The sequence below is a fragment of the Metopolophium dirhodum genome, chromosome 8 (assembly GCF_019925205.1).
Source record: "Metopolophium dirhodum isolate CAU chromosome 8, ASM1992520v1, whole genome shotgun sequence".
Lineage (NCBI taxonomy): Eukaryota > Metazoa > Arthropoda > Insecta > Hemiptera > Aphididae > Metopolophium > Metopolophium dirhodum.
This window is the reverse complement of record NC_083567.1, coordinates 33280061-33300626: the sequence shown is the minus strand read 5'-3', so window position 1 is coordinate 33300626 and position 20566 is coordinate 33280061. Positions and strand designations below refer to the sequence as shown.

The following is a 20566-nucleotide window of genomic DNA, read 5'->3' as shown; positions in this document are numbered from 1 at the left end:
TATTTATATGTAGGTACCGCAAAATTGTCTTTAGAAATGACTTTAAAAATACCATATTAATTTTTTGATAATTTTTTTTGGGGGGCATTATTTAACACAATATTTATCCCTATTAAAATTACGAACATGAAATAAAAACATACGAAATACGACCGTGATGTAACACGAACTCACTAATTATTTGGTATTTATCTGAGCACGGGTGACATATTGAACAAATATGCATTAAAACCAACAAAAATGACCCAATAATGCTAAAAATGCAAAATAAAATGTTTAGCTTTGAATCACTCGTTCCATGAAACGAATTATGTACTTGGGAACAATTGTCTAATTTGGTATGTCGTGCGTGTGTAAGACGGAGACAACAAATGTATGGGTAGGCGGGTAGCGTCCTCTTTACTACATAGGTACGTTAAAATTAAAAAATTGAAAAAAAAGGTGTCTGGTATAAAACATAAATATACCGTAGATGTCAGTATATCACCATCATTCTTAACTCGTTAAAGTACGTAAAAAGATCAAAATTCGTTATAGGTGACGCGCTCGACAGTGTTGTGCGTATGCGTGTAAACGTAAAATTGCAAACTTTGGAAAGATATTAATTCTAAAATAATGATTTCCGTAATTTGTTTTTTGCACCATCATTCTTAACTCGTTTAAATACGTATGTTCCAAAAAAAAAAAAAAAATTAAAAAAATGCTGGGTAGCTAAAGTGAATTTATGCATTATATGTACAGCCGTACTGCGGGTAGTAAATTGTGTAAAATGTAAAACAAAATGTAATAATTATGTGTAAATATTAGTTTTATAGGATTGTTGATAATTAAAAACGGTCAAATTAAAAATCATAAAATAATGATATTTTATTATTATATTAATTAATTAGTAATACATAAATATAAAATAATACAGCCAATACAGGATTACATTTAATAATCTCAAGATCAGCCAAATAAATTACCAGAAAAAAAATGTATAAATACACATACCTTTTTTTTTTTTTTTTTTCCAGTTTGTAACCGACGACGCCGCGGGAACTGCTCTCGCATTGCTGCCGCGACGCGCCGACGCCGCCATCGTTTATTGAAACAATATTAACATACATACGGGAGGGGTAGACGGGACAACTCCCCGACTTACCCCCCCTTTTACATGACATTTATTTTTTAAAGCATAACCTGTGTGTTGACCTAACTCTTCTTCTCAGGCCGACCGGAGTCCGGCTCCCTGGATGACTCGTTCTGGTCCGTGTTCGCGAGCCGACCGGAGTCCGCCGCTCTGTTGACTCGTTCGTCCTCTCCCGGTGTCCTGCGATGCCGTGATCGCCTTCCCTCCCGTGGTGTCACAGGTGGGGGGATGAAGAACGGTGGTCGGTGACACCTCCGACGTGTCACTGTTGCGACTTCGAAGATTGTCGGCCGTCCGTTCTCCATCGTCCGCTGACTTCAGTGGAGCAGCTGCTCCTCTCTTTCGTCAATGAATACACATACCTATATAAGTATATTACAGCAATATGTCAATATTATTCAAAACGTTTATAATATTATTTTATAATTTAAAATTTTTATTTAATTTAGAAAAAAACTTGTAGTAATACACTTTTTGTATTTTGTATATCACTTAAAAAATTTAAAAAAATGTATCTTGTCTGTTATTAGATATAGGTATTCATAACTCATATCTTACATAAATACATAATATAAATAATCGTCTTGGTAGGTCACATACTAAACTTAATTTACTCGGTAGATCACAAACTAAACGAATACCGGTTAAATTTTGAATGAATGAAAAAAACTTATATTTTCAAAAATACAGCATAATATTGCATAATGGTGATACAATCGTTATTGGTGGATATATTATTATGTATTTTAGAATGCTGAAAAATATTCAGGCAGCCAGAATTTGTCAGTTAGATGAACTTTTCCCATTTTTTTGATGTTAGACTTAAATTTGCAATAATTTGTAAATTCCAAAAAAAATATCCAATATGAAAAGGCTTCCTTTAATCTAAAAGTATATAATATAATTTCAACGATGGATTAGCCCAAAGTGCATCAATACACCTTGGATCAGCTATATTTGTTATTTAATGTTTTCATACAATTTTAACGATCAGTAAACATCACGGTTAAGAAATACCTACTTTATCACTTTACTTTTTTTGGTAACACATTGCCCAATTGTACCTAAGCGACTACCATCCCTACCTATATAATTGATAAGAACACAGTCGGCTAAATAGTTATTATACATTTATGTACTGTAGTTAATAGTTATCTATGTGTGCAACACGAATAATATTATTTTTAGATTCTGAGCGGAGCGAGGAATGTAATGGTTTTACAATGATGTTTATTTCTTTTTTATTCTATAAACACTTTTTCTCCCTCTAAACTTGCTCAAAAGTATCAAGTATATCATCTTTTCTGAAAGGTAATGTTCTTCAGATGGTACTTTAGAGAGGTCATTTTTCGATTTTCGAAACGCTACTCGAAATAAAAGCGGTTAAAGGAGAAAAAACGTACGATTTCACGATTTTATAATATTAAATAATTACGGACGACGTTTTCTACCAGAAATATTGCTTCAAATGAAAAATGAGAAGAGATATTTTTTGTTGTATTTTGGATTTTGTTCCTTAAACTTTACAGTTTAAAGTTTGGAAAATTTTAGCTACTTTTGAGCTATTTATAGACATTTTAATTTTGGGAGTTTTTTTGTTGTTTATTAGCCTAGACATGGTAACATTTTTAAAACATCTGAGCGACTTATGAGCTTTTTCTTTTCTTTTCTTTTATATTTTTTTTCATTTTTATGATATTTCCTAATTATAAATTATAATTATAATTATATAAATTACCTATTTATATAAATCATTCTTAAGCTGTTCTTAAAACGCTTTGTTTATCACCATAGAAACGAATAAAATTAAATAAAAAAGATTCCCTCGTCCGCTCAGAATCGTTTTTTATCGAATGCAATCATTGCATTCAAATCGAATACAGTAAAATTACACTATCTTGTCGGAGGCCCGAAGGGACGATGGACAAACATCCACCACCGAAATGCGCTGACCTACTTTTTTTATTCTGTTATAATATGTGGTTGTATTTGTAGGTTTAATACATAATTCAACTAACGGTGTTATGAACGCAGTATAGAATATAAAATATACCAAGACATTTTTGTTCACTTAAACATGTGAGGGCATAGGCCAACTCACCACATATAGAATGTTAATTACATTTTAACAAAATGTATCAGAACAGACATATAGTTTGTTTGTCAAAAAAGTTAATTGAAACTAATGTATTTGTAATGCGTAATGTGTAATGTGTTCATGTAATAGATGTGCTAAAATTGAATTCGATTAATACAATATACATTCGTCTAAATACATTACGCATTACAAATTCATCCATCAGCGTTTATCCTATACACTTACTATACAATTTTATCTGAATTTAACTTGAGTTGGATTATGCGCAACCACTTTATCTTGGTGAATGGAGTAAATTTGCGTAAATGTAATTAATAATTATTGTGGACAATATTGATCACTTCAGTAATGTACCTATTTTGCCTATACAATACGCCGGGAAACACATAATTATTATGTGTGTGCAAAAAAAGTAAAACCATTTATTTTTTGTTATTTTTTGTCAATGCCCGGGAATAAATTAAATCGATATGGAAAATCTTCCTGCGGTGAATAGTAATAACTAATAATTAACTTTTAGATTCTGAGCGGAGCGATGACTGCGATGTTGTATTGATTTTACAATTTGGATTTACATTGGATGATGTGTGTGCACATAATATGTGTTTTAGATTTCGAGTGGAACGATGAATGTATTGATTTTACAATGATATGTGTTTTTTTTATTTTTGTGTCTGTCATCACCGTTTAGGACAGTAAAAATGCTTGGATTTTCTTCAACAGTAAGTAACTTTTCTGATAAGAAAGTGAATCTAGTTGTTATTTTTTTTTGGGGGGGGGGGGGGTGGGAGGGGGAAGTAAAAATTTCCCAGAAGTTTGCCCGGGGCGACTTAATTCTAAATGCAGCCCTGATTATATGTCGAATTGTTGGTGTAATATACATCAAAATACATTCACATTGCAAGACTGATTTTCCTAGCCGTTTTAGATTCTAAGCGAAGCAATGAATGTATTGATTTTACAATGATGTGTGTTTTTTTTTTTATTTTTGTGTCTGTCATCACTTTTTAGGACAGTAAAAGTGCTTGGATTTTCTTCAACAGTAACTTTTCTGATAGGAAAGTGTATCTAATTGGTACTTTGGGGGTTCAAAAGTAAAAATTTCTCAGTAGTTTTCAAACGCGACGTGAAAAACAAAAGAAAAATTAAGTAAAAATGGGAATTTTTACGCAAAATCTGTTTTCGAGAAAATCGATTTTGGTTTTTGGTGCAACTCTAAAACAAATGACCGTAGATACATAAAATTTGACTGAATGTTTATATTAGCCTTTTCTATACACCATAACATTTTTCAAATATTTTGACTTATTTTGAGCTGTTTACGGACATTTTCAGTTTCCATTTTTTTTAGTTTTTTTTTGCTACAAATATCAATAAAATTTTATCTGTTGGGTAAAAAAGCTTGAAAATTTAATTGAAGGCTCCTAGGTTATTGTTTCAAAGGCAGCTGAAAAAAATTAAAAATCCTTATTCACAGTTTTTATTTATAAGCATTTAAAGTTCAAATATTGACAAAATACGGAAAAATCGCGAAAATTAACAAATTATTTTGAGTTGAGAATTCATAAAAATTTGTCTTTTTAAATCTAAGATTTGAAAATGTAATACAAGATTATCCATAAGTTTGTCTACCTTTATCAAAAAAAAAAAAAATGTCTACAAGAAAGTCAAATTAAATTTTTATGAGCGTTTGAAATTCATATTTTTACTACAACATTTGATATTCACTCGATATCTCATGTAACGATTTTCTTATTTTGTTGTAATTAAAAAACGTATGACTGTAGATACTTGAAAATTTCACTGAATGTTTGTATTAGCATTTTCTATACACGATACAATTTTAAAAATAATTTGACTCTTTTTGAGCTGTTTACGGACATTGTCAGTTTTCAATTTTTTGAGTTTTTTTTTCTATAAATATCAATAACATTTTATTTGTTGGGTAAAAAAGCGTGAAAAATTAATATAAGGCCCCTGATATATCGTTCTAATAGCGCTTGAAAAAAATTAAAAACACATAGGCACAATTTTTTTTTATAAGCATTTAAAGTTCAAATTTCGACAACATTTATCAAATTTATAATTTAATAATTATTTTTTAGTTCAAAATTTATAAAATGTTCAACTTTTAAAGCTAAGGATTGAAAATTGAAAACAAGGCTCCACGTAAATAGGTTATATATAAATTACTTTATATACAATAATTATATCATCAAATATACTTGGTAATATCATAGGCGCTGACTGACCGTTTTCGCTCATAATCGTTTTTCTTATACAATGATATTATATCATTGAATTCGAATTTAACACCATCCATTACAGTGACCCACTTGTAACCTACTGTACAGCAGAGCGACATCCACTTATCCACCTTTTTTTTTCTTAAGGCATATTTGGTACCTATGTGTCTGTATGTTGGCTTATTATTATATCGTTAATAACATTCATGGCTTAAATATACAAGGTTATTGCACATAGCCTATATTGTTATCAAATGAAAATAAAATATCAACGTAAGGGTACAGTCCATATCTTAGTATATAATATCATACATAGTAAAGCCAGTATAGGTCGTCCCCTAATGCTGTCATTTTAATTCCTTAACGTGATAAAATTAAATAGTGAGGGTACTATTGCAATAAACTTGTATATTTAAGCCATGGTACGACCATAATATATTAATTACTTTACTATATGTATCATTGTTTTTATAATTATTTGTATATATAATTCATTAGTAGAGCAAAATCATTATCTACCCCTTAAATATCGTGGATTGATTCTCTTTGATGGCTTACGTGTTTGTAGTCAAATGCTATTTTTTTGTTTATTGTAAATTCTACTAGATAATATGTATTTTATTATATTATTTTAATTATTTGATAAGTTCCAACACATCTATTGAAATTTACTATTTTATATATGGAGTTTTAATACTACCTTTAATCTTTATTTCCTTTTTCAGATATTTAAAACTTTTGTTTTCAAAATGTTAGATAGTACGTAACAATTAGTAATTCTTCTAGCTCATATGGTATCTGATATGGAATATGTAAGAACTACATAAAAATCAACTATTTGGTATAGACGTATAGACCTCAACTTGAGGGACATTTAAAAGTCTAAAGTCTCATTTGGCTTAGTAACTTAGAGCATATGGTTTGAAATTTAAGTAATTTATAAAGCCAAGACACATAATTAAACCTTCTCTTCATTCAAGCGATTCAATATATATACATATTTTTGTTTTTTAATTTTCGGAAGTGAAGATAAGTAGAAATAGTGATTTTATACCTGTTGAAATAAAATATAATATACAATAAGTTGTCAAAAAATTAACCAATATAATTAAATTTAACAATATCACTTTAATTGCATGTTTAAATGTAAACTATACATAAAAAAAATATATTTATAGTGTTATATTAATAATAAAAAACAGTTATTTTATTTTGATACCATCAAATCTAAATAATAAATACATTACAAATATAAAGTATATAGCTATAATAACAACAACACACCAATGTTTTATCATAATGAGAATGTTATATAAGATGAATTACATTCCATTATAACACAGAACATCCTAACTGACTAATAATAGATGGTGTGAAAAAAATATAGGCAAAAGTATAAAATAATATGTTTTGCAATGTTAATAAGTGATTCACAATTATAAATATATTGGGCCCTTTTAAGAATTTTAGAAACACCAAAAAGTTTCTTAAGGAACATTGTTGAAATACTAATAAAAAAATCTTACGAGTATACCTTAATAATAGACAAAATCCGTTAATTTGATAAATAAAATACATATTTTTGGACTTAACAGGAACTATAAAAATATATTTTCTTTTTGTCTATGAAATAAAAAATATACAAATAGAATAAAAACAATAATTTTCTTCCACATTTGGGCTAGTAGAGCGCTCAAATGAATTTTGTTTTTAGGTAATAAATACATAAATATTAAATAAATTCAACTATTACAAAAATAGTAAATACTGTTTACAAAAAATAGCAAACTTTAATTTTGTTATTATTATCCTTTAGCGTTAGCCGCTACAGGTCTAGATCTCTGTACCAGTCTTTTACGTAAGGATTCGGTGGGTGCATGCTGGGTAGGCCTTAATAGTTGTCGGAAGTCAAACCCTTCTGGCAGTCTATTAATGTCCGGAGGAGTTAACCTTTGAGGTACAAATAAGAAAAAAAAGATTTATAAATATTATAAACATAGTGTTTTCTTGTTATCACACACAGCTAACTTACCTTAATGGAGAAACCCATTTTGGTTTATTCACTGGTTGGATGTTATTTGTTTTTGAATTTATTGGGTTCAACCTAAAATATGATGGAATTGAAGTAAAAAAGTCGACAAATTTAGTTTTTTATAATGATAATTTTACCTGTTTTCAGAGTCGTGTTTACAACAATTTTCACTCACAAGCTTTTTAATGGCATTGTGCACCAAACCCTTCTGTAAAATAAGAAAAACAATTGTTTAATTAAAATACAAATAACATAAGATGTGGCAATGTATTATAGTAGATAAAAATCTACTTAATGAATATTTTATTTATTTATTATATATCATACAGTAAAAAATGGGCGGGTAAATAATTAAATGTGTAGAATAAAAAATAAAATCATTATCAAAAATCACATTATGGAAATTGTATAAAAAAAGAAATATTTAATTAAACGGAAATACAGTCAGGTGTTCAAGATGCTCTTGTAGTACTTCTACAAGGTAATAAATAATAATAAATTATTCAACAAAATATTTTAGAAATTTGTGTAGGTTCTACTGTACTAGATAGGTATACAAGTTACAAGATAATATAATACAAAAATTTAAACTAAATTAAATTACAAGGAAATTGAAAAGTTTCAATTCAATATAGGAATTAAAAATATTAGAACTTGTAGTCAATGTATGAGCAATTGAATATTGCCAATATTAATCTACATTAGACTTAAAAATGAATAGTGAAATATAGAATGATATAGAGTTTTGTGTTAAATAAGTTTGTTCAAACATAAAAACCATTGTATGACACCCTTCTAAAGTCTCCAACTTTCTATCCAAATGCAAAAGACTAGCAAAAAAAAAATACTGGTTTTATAATTAGTAATATCAATCAGTATCAAAAACCAGATGTAATTAGCATTCTATTACAGTATTATTCATATTTTGTTTCCAATTTGAATGAATAAATAATACTTAAAACATCATTTTTGAAACTAAAATTCACATAGTTAAGAAAATTAAACATGATAATATACTGAGTGATTCACCAAGCATGCTCAACCCCATTTTTTCCTTCAATAATACATTTATTCAGATTTTGATTTTTGGAATTTTTAGTTATACTTATTATTAAGACCAAATTTTAAAATTCTTAAGATTTGTCGTACAACTTAAATCTTAAGTATTAGGTGAAGGAAAAGTGTTTGCCATAGTGACATTTTATTGAACTAAAAAATTAAGTTTAAAAAATATACTCAAAATATAGTAATCAGAATTATTCTTAATATTATATTAGACCGATAAATATTAAATTCACATCGGACTGTAACCATTAATTCAATAGTTTAAGAATTCCAAAAATTGAGATTTTTAATAACTGTATTAGTGAAGAAAAAAGGTGGTGCGCTTATTGAATCATCCTGCATAGAAATACAATTTTTTTGGTTTATTAGTATTGTAATATTATCATTGATTTTTAACATCCGGATATGGCATTCCTATTTTCATTGAACAGTTAACATTTAAACCAAGTTAACAAAGAGAGAAACAATGGTTCTCATTCGCACAAAAACTTCTGAGCAATAAAGAAACTAACATTCAAACAAGAGTATAATTGTAACAATGTTGCGGTTAACAATATTAATTGTGTTATCATACAGATTACAGATATTTATATAATGCCACATCCATAAGTTCAATATAATAATATTAATGCATTTTATATAGACTTATATGTCTTATATTATATATTTAACATTTAAACCTCCCTTTCAAATATACATTTATACAAATCTTTTATATTATTACCTTAATTATCATATTATTCTAAGTCCTACACAAATAGCCAATACAATTATTATTTGTTTGTTATGAATGACTTGAAGTCTACTTTTCTAATTGCGCACATACTACATGCATCAAATGCATCTAATTGAATTATCAAATTGTACAAGTGCGTACCTGACCAGTTGTATTTAAGTCTTTCAAATTGTTCAAACAAACAGAAATGTTTGTTTTCTTAATGAACTTGAAGAATTCTTTGTTGCGAGCGTGAACCTTTTATTAGTCACGACATATATTATTATGTATAAAAATAATAAATGATAACCATAATAGATTTAACAACAAATACTTACATTTTTTGAGAAGTCAATTAAATGCTTTTCTCTTTCCACTTTTTGTTGTACTTTACACGGCAATACCTTAACACCATTTTGCTGAAAACACATTATGAATAGCATAACAACTAACTAAATTTACAATATTCTTACTACTCACTTGGATATAGGTTTTTTTATTTTCTGCTACAATAACTGGGCTAACTTTATTTTGATTTTTAATTGGATGATCGTTTTCTTTGGGTTCCTGCCTGTATATTGGGGCCACTTCACCAACAGGTATTTCTCCTTTTGACTTTTTTTTCTTTTGTCTGGCAAGCCATCCTCTAGTGTGTTTCTGTAATGTTAATGCTCCCCATGACATTTGTTTAGCCAACATAGCTTCCTTATAATGCTTCATTGCTAGCCATCGTCGAACACAACTCTGTACAAATATTATGTGACGTAGCTAAGGACAATAAACAATAAGTTATTAAGTTGCATCAGTGTATCAGGAAAACGGAAGATACCGAAAATGTATTAAGCCTTACTTGTTTTTCATGTAATTTTGTCAAGTGTTCAATATGGTAATACTTTAAGAATACTTTTGTTTTTCCAATTGCCCAGCCATCTAATTTTAGCTTAACCAATAAATGTCTACAATTATCTCTAGTTGGTGGAACTTTCTCATACAACCGGAATCCTAAAATTGAATACCTATAAATTGAAAATAAATTACAAATATATTATTTTTATTATTTACAATAATTACAGTGTAATGATTAAAATTGATTCAAGGAGCATTATTTACCTGCTTATAAAATCTTTAAATAGTAGTCTATGCGAGTATCCATTTCGTCTTATTCTAATTGTTTCCATAACTCCACTGCAGCGCAATTGTGCAACGACTTTAAGAGGATCAAATTGTTTTGGTTGTCGTTGATCGTTTGGCTTGATACAACGAACAAACCTAGGCAAACTTATACCTGAATTGTTACAGCCCATACGATGTAACAGTTCAGCTAATGAATGTCTAAAATACGTTGCTGCAGTCTGTTGGCCTCGAGATTGTGAAGCGAGTCCAACTAACCCTGTAGACGAGTCCTAAAATTAGATGAATATTATTAATCTTTCACATTGTTACAAATTATGAAAGTAAAATATAAATATTATTACTTGAGAATAAAGATTGCCAGTTTTTGTAACCGGACTTTGGAATAATGCTCGAACAGTTTTATTGCTGGATTTTCTTAAGACCTGAATAGCCTCTATAGCTAACAGGTGCCTATTCTTTTCAAGCATCCCTGATGCTTGGTAAGTAACATTGCCAGCAAAATGTTTCACTTCAAATTGTAAAGCATTTGATTTTGGCCGTACATAATAATTACATTTGATGTTGCAATGGAATTTTTCTATAGGTTAAAAACAATATAAGACATTATATTTATAGAAATCTATAGAAATTCGACAAATTAAAACTTACCGACTAGTGATCGATCTGTTGCTCTAGGAAAACGACTTTCCTCGTCAAGTAATGCCAGTAAGCCCATTGGTCTACTCACAAGCATATCTAATACAGGTCTGTTGTCACAAAACCCAACATGTTGAACAGGGACACCCTCTGATTCGTATTCCTAATAATATATACAATTACAGTGTTATTGTACTGGTAATTATAACTATATAGGTATTGGATTTATTTTACTTACAGCTTGTTCCAAAGCAAAAACATGCTGGTTAAAAAAATATTGAAGTTGCTCATTAGCAATATTTATACAAAGTTGTTCAAAGGAATTGTAAGTAAAATTTTCAAAACCGAAAATATCAAGTATTCCTATCACATTGTATTCTCCTCTGAAAAAAAAAATATATATATTTACCTACTTACTTATTATTTAATATTTCCTGATTAGTTCTATTACCTGGTATTATAAAAAGACAATAAACTATTGATCGAGTTAACCAACCAATCAAATAACCGACTGTACAAAGCCCGGGCAATTGCGTCTCTTGTAGCTACAGCTTCTGATACAGAATTATTCCTTTGAATAATCTCACCTCTTGTTACTACACTGTTAACACTCAAACATTCTAGTAGGTCTGAACTTTCAATGTCTAATAAACATGAGGCTAAAATAAAGGTACATAAGTATACAATGTGTTATTTTAAAGATTTTATTTCAAAAATGCATGATAAAATATAATAATTACTTCTATGGATTGGTGTTAAATCGATAACAGTACTCTTGTTGTCTGTATTGTTATCAGTGATGATTTCTCCAAATTCTATATCACCCAAGTGCAAGATGGCTGCTAAAATGCAGTATATAGAATTTACTTCCTCGTCCTTGAAACCAACTTGTTCGAAAGCATTTTTCAGTTGAGCGAATTTATCTACATTATTCTGAAATAAAACATACATAATAAATAAAATATATAAATACCCACCTATATACAGAAAAAGCTATAACGGGTAAATTAGTAAAAAGAAAAAAATCCTTACTTGTTTTGTTTTGTTGTCTTGACGGTCTGATGGAAGATAACTATGCATTTGTCGTAGCTCACGATCCAAATGAAACTCTTTAAGCCGTTTATCATGTTCCAACCCGTCGTAAATGTAGTAAAAAGCATGGAAATTACTCTCCCTACTGAAATCAAAATAACAACATGTTAAAAGGTATTACAATTACGATAAAAATAGAAAATTTACTTCGCTTGTTGAATGACTCTAGACTGTTCAAGTAGGTAAACTGACACTCTAGCTCCTTTCAATTGGCCGCTTTTGGTCATGCTCAGCTCTAAGAATTTTCCGAATCTTGAAGAATTATTATTAATACCAGTTCTTGCATTTCCGAACGCTTCCATAATCGGGTTCATCTGGAGTATTCTTTGTTCTAGATTTCTGTTTGGTGCCTGTAATAAATACATATTTAGTAACAAATAGTTTATGTTTTTTTGAGACTAAATTATTTATTTCAAAACCTAAGATAAGCTAAAGAGATTCCTAAAAAGTTATTAATTGTATAATAGTTAGAAAAAAGTACCTAGGTACAAGCAAATTACCAATTATATAGGTACCTACATTATATTGAAGTGCTCAAATAAACACAAATAAAAAAATAATTATGGAAATCTGTATACTTTATAAACTTTTTAATTTTCTTACATTACACTAAACATTTTTTATATCACACATTTGAGGGCATTAATAGTCTTCCCTCCCCCAACCCACTTATATTTGAAAAATATAATGTTGACTTCCTGGTTAGTAAAAATGTACTATTTTTTAAATCTCAAAAAATCTAGTGAGAAATAAACACTTACTATATTATAGTATTACACATGTGATCAGGCCCGGCTCAAGGGGTAGGCGACATAGGCCCATGCCTAGGGCGGCACTTAAGCTGCACATTAGTAAGAGGGCGGCATTTTTAAAATACTGATAATATTCTATTGTTAAGGGCGGCAAAATTTGATTTTGCCTAGTTCACTATTTTCCCTTGAGCCGGTCCTGCATGTGATTCAACAGCTATAGGAGATTTCGACTCACCTTGCCAAGGTACACGAGTTGTTTGAGCAACAGGTTACCGGATTCGGTTTTTCCGGCACCACTTTCTCCACTGATCACAATGGATTGGTTGGCTTTTTCATGGAGCATAAACTGGTACGCTGAATCGGCTATCGCAAATATGTGAGGTGGATACGCTGCTCTCATTTGGTTGCAGTATTTCTTTTGCTCCTGTACAGAACTCATATTATATACTTTTTCTATATTTATTATTTAATGATGTGTAAGATTATTTTGATAACTCACCGCTGACGTATATAACGGAAGTGGCGTAAATGGATTTATGGCCAACAGGATGTCCCCGATGTACGTATAGATTAAATTCATCTGATATCTTTTTTTCAGTTGATTGACTATTCTCTCCTATATGGACATATTATATAGGGAAAAACTTAATTAGTATTTATTAAAAAGAGTATAAGTATGGCAAATTAATGTATAGTGTTGTATACTATACAATGTAATGTACTATACCTCCGACAAACTGTCTAGGGCGGCTAAGTCGTCGACATAAATGGTAGTGGGAGGATTTTTGCGTTTACTTTTTAGTTTACCATGTTTAGTGGTCACATCCGGATGCTTTTGTACTCTACCGCTGACTTCTCTTTGATATCGTATTTCAGCTCTGAGTTCTTCGCGGACCTGTAAATAGATACTTTGATAAAAATTTTGAAATCAAAAAAAAAGGTGGGCAAGTGGATGTCGCTTTGCTGTACAGTAGGTTACAAGTGGGTCACTGTAATGGATGGAGTTAAATTTGAATTCAATGATATAATACCATTGTATAAGAACGGTCCGTCAGCCTATGATATTACTAAGTATATTTGATGATATTATTGTGAATAAAGTAATTTATACATAACCTATTTACGTGGAACCTTGTTTTAAATTTTTAATCCTTAGATATAAAAGTGGAACGTTTTATAAATTTTTAACATCAAAATAATTATTAAATTTTAAATTTGATACATTTTGTCAACATTCAAAAATGCTTATAAAAAAAAAAAATTGTGCCTACGTATTTTTAATATTTTTCAACTGCTATTGTAACAATATATCAGGTACCTTAAATTACATTTTCACGCATATCACATCGAATACAACTTTATTGACAATTATAGAAAAAAAATAAAAAATTGGAAACTGAAAATGTTTGTAAACAGCTCAAAATAAGTCGAAATATTTTGAAAATGTTATGGTGTATAGAAAATACTAATATAAACATTCAGTCAAAAATTTCATGCATCTACGGTAATTTGTTTTAGAGTTACACCAAAAACCAAAATCGATTTTACGTAAAAATTCCCGTTTTTCCTTAATTTTTCTATTGTTTTTCACGGTGCTTTTGAAAACTACTGGAATACTATTGGGCATTTTAACTAGATTCACTTTCCTATCAGAAAAGATACTATTAAAGAAAATCTAAGCACTTTAACTGTCCGCGAGGGCGAACAAGAAAAAACATTTTTTTCAAAAAACACATCATTGTAAAATCAATACATTTATCACTCCTCTCAGAATCTGAAATGTTGTACTTAATTAAAAAATTATATTTATTGATATGAATTACATATTAAAATGTGAAAATATTCGCAAAACATTGTGAAATTTGAGTGTCTGATTTTTGCAATTAATTAACATAATGTATAATATATAAATATAAATATCGGTAATAATATGTATTACACGGCACGTACCCTGTGAATGCACTTTGACCCGTGAACGACGAAAGGGTCGTGTATGAGTAGGGCGGTGGTCGGTCGCTGTTCGAAATCTTTGATCAGACATCTGGCCACGAAGTGCGTCAATTTGGGCGCATCCGGTCGAGCCGACAACGGCAAGACAGGTGGCGGTTCCCGCGGTATTTGAAATAAAGCCCTCATCGGATGCAATCCACTGAGCGGAGGATCTCCAGTAGCTAATTCTATAGCCGTTATGCCCAACGACCATACATCACATCTACTGTCGTATGACGAATCCCGTTGTTGTTCGCAAGCGATTACCTGGAAAATAAATCAAGCGATTAATTATTATTATTATTATTATTATTATTATATCCACGCTTCAACATTATTATTATTGGTACGTCAAAACCGATATAAGACCAACAGGATGGCTATATTTTGTTTGTAATTATTGTTCAGAACGCAAAATTTCGGAAAATATTTTTTTTATTAATTATTGTATTCGTCAGCATTTTTTTTTTCTTGTGGTATCGATTATCGACGACGTTGCCAAAACTTTTCGAGAATTACTCCGATAACGCCGCCATCGTTTATTAATTAATTAATGACATAAACAACAATTTACTCTCAGGAAGCCGGAGACTACTTTCCAGTTTCCATATAGCGATCGCTATTGTATATGTGAAGACTCCGGGAAATATCGATTTAGATCTGTAGGTACTTATTGATTTGAAAACGTACTTTGTTGGATTACCTAGTAAATTAATTCAGAAACGTATATTGTCAGAAAAGTATTTGTTTTGTGTAGTAAGTACTTCAGAACCATATACCGTACATACCTATACAGTAACTAAATAGTATACATTTTCCTCGAAAGTAAGTTTCTAAACAAAAACGCGATTCCGACAAAATTTTGTTGAGTATATTAAAGTTCCGCAAAAACATAATATATTCCCAACAGAATATTTGAAATTTTTTTATGATATTTTGGATAATGTTTGTTAAATAAAAAGGTTAAAAACCCACGGTGTTATGTATAATATGCAATTTTAAAGTATATACATTATACATGATCATATTTTATTCAATACAGTTATCTATACACCTATAATCATCTGATCAATTAAAAATTGATGATTACAGCATTAATAATTAATGGTAAACATGTGTACACTGCATAAGGAGACGGTGTACACAAAAGTGAAATTCGATTAAGAGTTATTATTTTGACATGATGATCTCTTCGAATTAAGTATATATTAAATATTATAATCTCCATGGTTGAATTTTCTAATAATTATAATATGACGGCGTCTAAATAAAACTGTTTATTTATATGCTGATTATTATTTTTGCCATCACAAATTGCCACTAAACTTTTATTAAAATTAAATTATAGGAAGTATAGACATAGTGTAGCGTATGGCTGTATCGTTATCGTCTTAATAAATATCGAAATAATCCGTGTACCTTCTAATACAAATGCTTTCTTATTTCTCTTTTCATCGTTAACTCACCCACCACGTGCAAATCAATAAATTTTTGATCTAAAGTCCAATCTAGGCGATATATTTAATAGGTACAAGTGACAAATACCCTCAACCGTTTACGGTTTGACGACGTAATTACAATAATAAGAGGATTTACATTTGTTGTCCTCGTCTTGCACTCTTACAAGTGCATAACATATTATCAAAGTAAATTTAAGTTCAGAAGTTCACGTTTAGTTTCGTTACAAATATTAAAGTGAACTATATAATATTATATTATATCATCAACATTGTCTGTGATTTGTTGGAGGTTCAATTGATTCAAAATGTTAATTTTTCGAGTACATAGATCTATGAATATATTTTATTTCAGTGGTCAATTGGAATCAATGTACTTAGATTATAGGTACTACAGTTTAATAACGACGTATAGAGGTTGTTCACCTACATTTCAGTCGCCGTTTTAATGATCAGCGACGTATGGTATTAATTAATTTTTAATTAATGAAAAAAAATTATATATCTTACACCTGTTACATATTTCAAAACCGGTCAGTACACCATTTTACGCGGCGTTTATAAGTACACGTGAGTTTCTCTAAACCATCATGAGGTATAGCGCGCACTAATGATGTATTGATGTCCACATTTGACGATAATGAGTTATCGACGAGAATACGTGAGCGCGTGTGTAGTTAAATAAATCATGACAAAATATAAACCTTTTTCTAAATTGTCAATATTTAATCTGCGACAAAAAAATGTATATATTTTAAACAACTGTGTTAAAATGTGGAATGAAAATAGTGTTAACTCCGTCCCCCTACAAATTAACAAATTATATAGGCATACTTACATACTATATATCGGCAGGCTTGTCGCTAGGGCACAAGCAAGTCACGCTTTGCTTAATGGCGACGTACAATTTTAAAGAAATTGAAGGCGGCGAAATTGAAAAAAATATCGATAAAGAAGAGCGGCATTAAAATGTTTGCTTTAGGGCGGAAAATATCTAACGAAGGGCGTGTTTATCGGTACTGTATAGTACAGCCGTACACTATAAGACTAGATACTATTAATAATTGTAAGAACTAACCAACTTATACCAACTTCAATCAAATTTCCAAATATCAAATAATTTCATCATTTTAATGTTTATTTATAGCAACAAGCAACATATAGTATATATTATAGCAATTTTTATGTACATTGCAATTTCATACATTTGTTAACTGTCTTAGTTTATGTATTGTAATATATCGATTTTATCGCAGCTTGCATAATTGTTATATAGGTATTTATATATCTTGTATATTTTATCTGATTTATCACTTTATCGGTTTACATTTCGACTATACCTATTTGGAAAAATGTTAACTTTGTCGCAGTTTACCATTTCCAGAACCAGAAGAGGGTAAGATACCAGAGGCGACAAAAGTAGGTTTTGCTTATGACAAATGTCAAAAGTAAATTAATATTTGAAGAATTTTTTAGTTAGTAGGTACTTAGCTGTGGGTGGGTATTTAAGCTTTAAGAATAATTATGTCATGGACGTTTTAAAAGACATCTTCGGCGATTTGTCGGAAATCGGAATACTATCGGATACAACTGGTAGGTACTCGTATGATATTTGCCCGAAAACATCATACCTACGAGTATGAGTATCAGTAATTTAGGGAATTTTGAAGACGCGTAAAAATAGCAAAGACTACGTGACGATAATTTAACACATTATTAAGAGTAATAATCTAAATAATCTGAAACTGTAAGGAAACAGATATGTCCGAATATATAGTAAAAATAAACAGGCATTATGCACATTATAAGTTGAAAATTGTTATACTTAATTGTGTACTTATTTTATTAAATTAATTGATTTCCATAACATTTTACTACAAAATCAAAATGTGTACGATTAGATCAGGTTATTCAGTGATTTTTTTTTTAACCAAACATCAGTATAATATACTGTACTACCGTTATACACTTATACCTAAGTATACACGGAAGAATTCAGCCACGGAGTAAGTAACACGTACAAGCAAATCGTAGTATTGCGCACACGACCTACCTATTTATAGAGGTACTTGCGGTAAATGGCCACGAATCTTTTCATTTCGAGGGAATCTTGGGTGCTGACAGTAGTTATTCACGGTCGATTATATACGGAGGACGCAATATATTGTTAATATTATTATATTTTATTGTGTACAACATACTATGCTGCCATATTATAATAATAATTTATAATATAGGTGTTCCTATCAGCCGGTCCGCGAAAGCGATGAGCAATTTTCACTCAATTATCCCATCAGACAGGTTCGAGAGAACTGCAATGTAGCCGATATTCAAATGGACGGCACGCACGCGATATGAATCATGGAAGATATGTATTTTGTTTTTACAGCGGGTCTTTGCGGCGGTAAAAAACAAAATAGGTACAAGTCTCTCGCCGCTGATGCAATTCTCAGTTCGCCTGCAAGTCATATATTTTGTCCGCATACATAATAATATACCGCCGTGAAACGTGTTAACGACGACCGTTGTCGAAAGTAGGAGCGAACGAAAACCGTAGAAAAAATTTTGTTTTTGAAAATTATGCATTATAATATTATTATTATGTATAATATGTAAATCGGATAGCCGCGGCTGTGTTGTGTGAGACGGTACAGTGCTGCTGCTGCTGCCGCTGCACCGGTCCCGTCCCCCGTAGGTATATTAATAATCGTCGGCCAAACTGGTCGTACCTATCAAAACAATATTCTACATGGGCACGCGGCGGATGATAAGATACGAATAACGGAATATTATATTACATTAATAATAATACATAATATTGTGGTATATACACACAGCTGTTATATAGGCGCTATATTATACTTGACGTCTCTGCTGCAGTCGGAACTCTCGACTATCGTGTTCATAACGATAATCGTTTAGTGCAAATTTGTATATATATATAGTTTGGCCGCGATTGACCCTCTCACCGACGGCCGCGTCTTAATAATATATTAGCAGCGAAACCCGAAAAATATAAGGAAACCAATTATACAGTAGGTATATTATAATACCTACGTGTTTGTGACGGACCGGCGGATTTCTTTTAATTCCCTCTGCGTCTCTCGAAAAGTTTTTTATATTTTGACTTATTATTTCTGTCTTTTCTCTACTTCGGACGCTATAACGACTTACGCAACGACTCGCCGCCGCGGCCCACTGTGCATTAGTATTATATACGACTGTGGGTTCGCGTGCAAATAATTCACCGGTGATAACCTATATTTTTTACTTGACGAATATTATATTATACTATAGATATTAGATAGGTACTGACGTACTGCATTGTGATTATTGTTATCCAAGGCACGGGGGAGTTAGTGAAAACGACGTCGACGACCCTGGCATAACGCATCGTACCAAATGGAATGGAAAACGAAACGGCCGAGCGCATAATATAGTGAATTATAGAACGGTTTCTTCAGCGCGCGGACTCGATCGCTAGTCGACCAAATACACGCAGGCCGCAGCGCGTTGGTGCACATTCAATCCCCCCTTGCATTATTGGTCATAAAATCGAAACTTTATATTATGTTATAGTGTATTAATGTTAATAATTCATTTTTATTTGAAAAGGTTGAACTCTTGGTACACCGTTTTAAAAACATTTTGAAAACAGACCAGTAAACTTAAAATGTATTGAAATATATTATATATATTTATTTTTTTTTTTTATTAACCCTTAAGCCCGGCATCTATGGCCATTAGCTGTTTGTAAGGTTGTATTGTGGTGGTGGTAGGGTTTGGAACGGTGAGTTTTTTCACGTGAGTGTTTGTGTTTGGCAGAATTTTTAAGTGGGCACCCGTAGAGGCATCTGCCATGTCCGGGTGGGAGATGGCGGCTTTTCTCTACGGACACCGTGATTGCCCGAAGAAAAATGCCGCCCGTAGCCGGGATCGAATACCGGCGTCGGTGCGCGTTGCAACCGACGCCTTAGTCCGCTCGGCTACTCCGTCCCCCAATATATTATATTGTTATGTGAGCAAGTCGACGAATTTGAATATTTAGGAGTCAATTAGTCAACATAAACACCAAAAATAAAATGCATAATGAAATCCAGTTAAGAATAAGTAATGCAAACAAAGCCTAATTGGCCATGAATAAGATGCACAGCTTTAGACTACTCTCTAAAGCTACAACATATAAACCGTAATGGTAAACCTCCTATTTACGACCAA

The 20566-nt window shown here is 30.9% G+C and overlaps 1 protein-coding gene across 1 annotated transcript in view; it reads right to left on the bottom strand.

Annotated features, from left to right (window-relative positions):
* Positions 1-6634: 6634 nt before the first annotated feature.
* LOC132950487 (myosin-IIIb-like) overlaps positions 6635-20566 on the bottom strand; it is a 29946-nt gene continuing 16014 nt past the window's right edge. Inside the window, exons 5-23 of the mRNA XM_061021978.1 lie at positions 14853-15158; positions 13630-13797; positions 13402-13518; positions 13138-13326; positions 12298-12500; positions 12091-12235; positions 11799-11991; positions 11510-11717; positions 11297-11441; positions 11071-11221; positions 10764-10999; positions 10399-10691; positions 10139-10304; positions 9769-10056; positions 9627-9707; positions 9451-9546; positions 7646-7716; positions 7509-7580; positions 6635-7426 (exon numbers count right to left, since the gene is read on the bottom strand). Of these exons, the coding sequence (XP_060877961.1) occupies positions 7282-7426; positions 7509-7580; positions 7646-7716; positions 9451-9546; positions 9627-9707; positions 9769-10056; positions 10139-10304; positions 10399-10691; positions 10764-10999; positions 11071-11221; positions 11297-11441; positions 11510-11717; positions 11799-11991; positions 12091-12235; positions 12298-12500; positions 13138-13326; positions 13402-13518; positions 13630-13797; positions 14853-15158 (3273 nt within the window). The 3' untranslated portion in view covers positions 6635-7281. The remainder of the gene's footprint in view (positions 7427-7508; positions 7581-7645; positions 7717-9450; positions 9547-9626; positions 9708-9768; positions 10057-10138; positions 10305-10398; positions 10692-10763; positions 11000-11070; positions 11222-11296; positions 11442-11509; positions 11718-11798; positions 11992-12090; positions 12236-12297; positions 12501-13137; positions 13327-13401; positions 13519-13629; positions 13798-14852; positions 15159-20566) is intronic.